We start from the raw sequence: 4,392 nt of genomic DNA, 5'->3' as shown, positions 1-4,392 counted from the left end.
TTGGCAGTCTCAGAGAGAGGATGAGAGAGTAGAGAGGAGAGTTTCTGCAGCAGAGTTGGAGTCAGGAGTTGGAACGAGTCAGAGGAAGGGAGGCTGAGAGCACCGATGAGGCAAAGGTAGAGGGGGAGAGGGGAACGAAGGTTACGGCGGACAGGTGCAGAATTAGAAGGGATTAGTTTGTTATGTTTGGAAAGGGGTAGAGAGAATGAAATGAAGAAGTGATCGGATGTGTGGAGCGGGTTTACAGAGAGGTTAGACGTAGTGCAGTTCCTTGAGAATATGAGATCAAGGACATTGCCAGCTTTATGAGTTGGTGGGGATGGAGACAGTGAGAAAGCAGAGGCGGTTAAAAGACATGTTAGTTCAGCTATCTTCCCTGTCTGGAGGTTGAAGTCTCAGAGAAGTACAGCGGGAGGGCCAGTTTCAGGGATGTGTGAGAGGAGATTATCTAATTCCTCCAAGAAGTCCCCCAAGGCGCCTGGTGGACGGTAGAGAACAAAAATGTTTAATTGTATAGGATGGGTTATTGTGACGGCATGGAATTCAAAGGTGGAAGGAGTGAAGTTAGGTAGCTTGAAGAGGGAAAAGCTCCATTTGGGAGAGAGCAGGAGACCAGTGCCACCTCCTCTGCCAGTAGGTCTGGGTGTGTGGGTGAAGGAATATGCTGTGGAGAGAGATGCTGGAGTGGATGTGTTGGATGGAGTAATCCAGGTCTCAGTGAGAGCAAGGAAATCCAGAGACTGCAGGGAAGCGTAGCCAGAGATGAAGTCAGCCTTAAGAACAGCTGACTGGCAGTTCCACAGGCCCCCTGAAACTAGATGTTGGATCTCAGTGGAGCATCTGGGATAGACAAGAGCAGGCTGGTTACAACTATTACGAGATGCACGGGGCCAGTAATAATTGCGAGAAGACACATGACCAGGAAAGGAGAATTTACACATGTTTTTAGCAAGAGTGGATGAAAACACCAGAGATACTTAGCTCATTTAAAGTAGGATTTACCTCCTCTTTGCCTCCCTCGTGACTCCAACAGGACTCTATTGTCTTTGTCAGCCTTCGTCTGTTTGACGCTCCAGAAAAGTGCTACCTAAAATGGACACTAGTCCTGATTGCTGAGTTGTCACAGTTGTGGGCCTACGCCCCTTTAATCAGTTAACTCTCTGCAGCTGATGGGCACCAGCTGAAACTGTCTCACTTCACACAATCAACTGAGCCTTCAGGCCTATTGTAATGCACCTTTTACAGACCGATGTCAGACTAAACCATTGTTACAGAGGTTTTAAGATAACCCTACTACAATTACCCCTAGTAAAGCACTTAGTATTTGTACAGTTGTTTATTCAAAGTGAACCCGAAGAAGCAAATGTTTAAGTTTTTAAGATTTCTGAAAAAATGAGTTTTCTGCCTGAAAAACAGGTATTTTAGCTGTTACAGTTATACAAAGTAGAATCAATGAAACAGAGAGGTCTAGAAACCAAAATAGAATTTACTGAGGTTTCTGAATCAGCAGAGAGTCCTATCTGGTCGAGATAGCTAACAGTCTGATGCAGACTCAGTGAGTCTAAATAGTTTAAGAAGAGATGATAATCCCCTAAGCGTTCCCTTATTCAAATGTAGACAATTTAAATCCTTCACTCTGCCTCCATAACGTATTTAAGTCATTTCACATATCTGCAAAAAGAAATCTGTAGACGAATTTATTACATATCAAAGAGCAATACATATGGACAAGAATTTGTCATCCTGTATGTTTCAGAGACACGGTCTTGAGCTGGGACTGCATCAGTAGGCCTAAGACAGCATGCTATATTAATTATATACTGTAATTGAATTGTTATCCAGCAATTAAACAAAAATGTACAGTCGCAAAAACAGCTTTAGTATACTTCAGATTAACTGCTCGTCGGATTATAATTTCCTGTCCTTTCCCCACACATGTTGGACCATTTTAGTGCATTGTAGAGGAGTAAAAGTAGGGTTTGAACTTTCTTAAATGCCTCAACAAAAACTATTTATGTCACTTTGTGTGTGAACTCTGCAATACTAAGACACACATTTAGACCAATGTTGGGCCCAGCCTATCTCTATAAGGCTTCAGCTTTCCTTCTGCTTTTCCCTTTTGACATACCCTACGATACAAAAGAATACTCCCCATGACCTCAGATCATCGAGTAATTTCTCAAAACAAACTAGTCCTACATAAAAACAGGAAAGGCATTTAATCTTCTGCCCGACATAAGATCTCATGCTCATGAAAAAGACAGCAACTCTAAGAAATGGACTGTCAGGTTGTGCACTTCTCTGGTTAAGTGAGGAAAACAGTTTTTAAATGCAAATTAATCTGGAAGACTGATTGCCTAAAAAAGATATACCTAGAATGACTTAATTAATTAATTAATAGCTGATGTTCACCATGAATCGCATGGCAGTGTAAAAGATAGGGTGGAGAAACTGGCAGAGTCACATGTGTTACACTGCCCTCGGACATCAGTAAGAACCTTCACTACCTCACTGTAACGGCACGACTGATCCATGACTCATGATCTGCACTCGCTCTTTAGCTGGGGTGAAAACAACGGAATTTTACTGAACCTTGCTCCAGCTTCCTGAAGTTGCAGAGGGAGACAGCATACAGTGTCTCCACTGTAGGAAGCATTGAGCTGCTGCGTGAATACTACAAACATAAGTCCTGTGTAGAGCCCATTATACAGGGGGGAATCACAGCAGCAGCTTTGGCCATGCTTTAGCTAACTGTTGGAAAATGGTCTGACTTCAAGCCAATAATTCATAAATCATCCTAACGCTCTGATTTCTCTTAGCAGTTTGAAATGCATTTCTTTATTACGACACACATGTATTTATTAATTTTCTCGCATTATACAAGTAAATACTAGTATTTCAAACGTTTGATATATTATGATTAATCATGGGTAATTATTTTGAGTAATAGCATGCATAGTAGATGCTGAAGTCAAATAAACTAATTATGTCTTCCACAGGGGGCCCTTCTGACTGGGGCCATGTTGGAGGTCCTCACCTGTGGGGAGGGCGGGGCTAGTGAGCTCAGTACCATCCTGATGGTGCCAGAGAAGCAGCGACCGTTCCTGCAGGCCTACCTCGGAGCAGTGTGCGGCGGGGGGGAGGGTCAAAGAGCAGAGCGCTTCAGACTGCTGAGCCTGGAGCTGAGAGAGCAAATCAACACCCAGCGGGTCAGAGAGAAGGTACAGAGGGACTGCTGAACATCTGCCAACTAATCTCTCATTGTCAATGTACGGTCACTAATAGTGCTTTGTCATTGAAAGGCTTTGACTGCAGAGAAATAAAATGTTTCTCTTTAACAACAACAAACAAATTATTTTAGTGGTGGACATTGATGGCAGCCTGTCGAGCAGCACTCAGCCTCAATACTCTTCCAAAAAACACAAAAACATGGAAAAATAGAGACCAGGTTGTCAATGGTTTTGCTGTGCCTCTGTCTTGATTTATAAGATAAACTCTCTGACAGCATTTTGTGTGCAACTTGAAGAGGCTTGAAATGGAAAGATGTCAAGAACTTTTGTTTTTTAACAACATGTACAATATTATTGTTATCTTTAAAGTAGACAGTTAGCCTCACTAACAGCAGCCAGTTTGTACCATGTTATATTTGCTACCCAGCTCCATCCCTCCATCATTTCTTCCTGTCTTCCCCTCTCGCCCCCCAGCTCCAGCTGGAGCGGCCCCGCTCTGTGGCCCCCCTCTCTCAGGCCGACCTCAGGGCCTTGCTGAAGGACCTGGCTGATATGGAGAGGCTTCTGAAGGACGTGGACCTGCTCTCTGGCCTGGCCCGCCTGCTGCCCAAAGGAGCCTGCGCTGGTCGAACTCCAGCCTCCCCCACAAACATGACTTGGCCCCTTAACGCTACCACATGGGGCCCAAACACAACTGACATCCCTGGAGAAGAGGGGGGTGGAGGCGCAGAGGAAGGTGGAGGAACAGGAGGAAGGAAAGGAAAGGAGGAAGCAGAGAACCCTCACTCTCAGTTTTCAGCCTTTGTGCAGCTGTGGGCCGGACTGCAGCCCATCCTGTGTGGGCACAACAGGTGAGAGCAGAGGACCAATCGCACAGCAGGGTCAGTTTGAACACAGCAAATCCTTCTGCGAGTATTGTCTTTATCATTAAAAATATGATTCTTTTTGATTAAAACATGGTTTATTATATTGTACACAACATTTGTTTAAAGCCATGTCACCCATTGAGCATATTTGGGATGCTCTGGATCGGCGTATACGACAGCGTGTTCCAGTTCCTGCCAATATCCAGCAACTTCGCACAGCCATTGAAGAGGAATGGACCAACATTCCACAGGCCACAATCAACAACCTGATCAACTCTATGCGAAGGAGATGGGTG

At 44.4% G+C, this 4,392-nt stretch overlaps 1 protein-coding gene across 1 annotated transcript; it reads left to right on the top strand.

Annotated features, from left to right (window-relative positions):
• Positions 1 to 3,020: 3,020 nt before the first annotated feature.
• Positions 3,021 to 4,189, top strand: LOC104942768 (ATP-binding cassette sub-family A member 2-like). The gene is made up of 2 exons (XM_010768058.1): positions 3,021 to 3,221; positions 3,705 to 4,189. The coding sequence occupies exons 1-2, from the start codon at positions 3,021 to 3,023 to the stop codon at positions 4,083 to 4,085; spliced, it is 582 nt and encodes a 193-aa protein (XP_010766360.1). The 3' UTR covers positions 4,086 to 4,189.
• The last annotated feature ends 203 nt before the right edge of the window (positions 4,190 to 4,392 follow it).

This window comes from Notothenia coriiceps, unplaced genomic scaffold (genome assembly GCF_000735185.1).
Source record: "Notothenia coriiceps isolate Sejong01 unplaced genomic scaffold, NC01 NC01_scaffold00005043, whole genome shotgun sequence".
Lineage (NCBI taxonomy): Eukaryota > Metazoa > Chordata > Actinopteri > Perciformes > Nototheniidae > Notothenia > Notothenia coriiceps.
The sequence above is the reverse complement of the archived record's forward strand: the minus strand, read 5'-3'. Positions and strand labels throughout refer to the sequence as shown.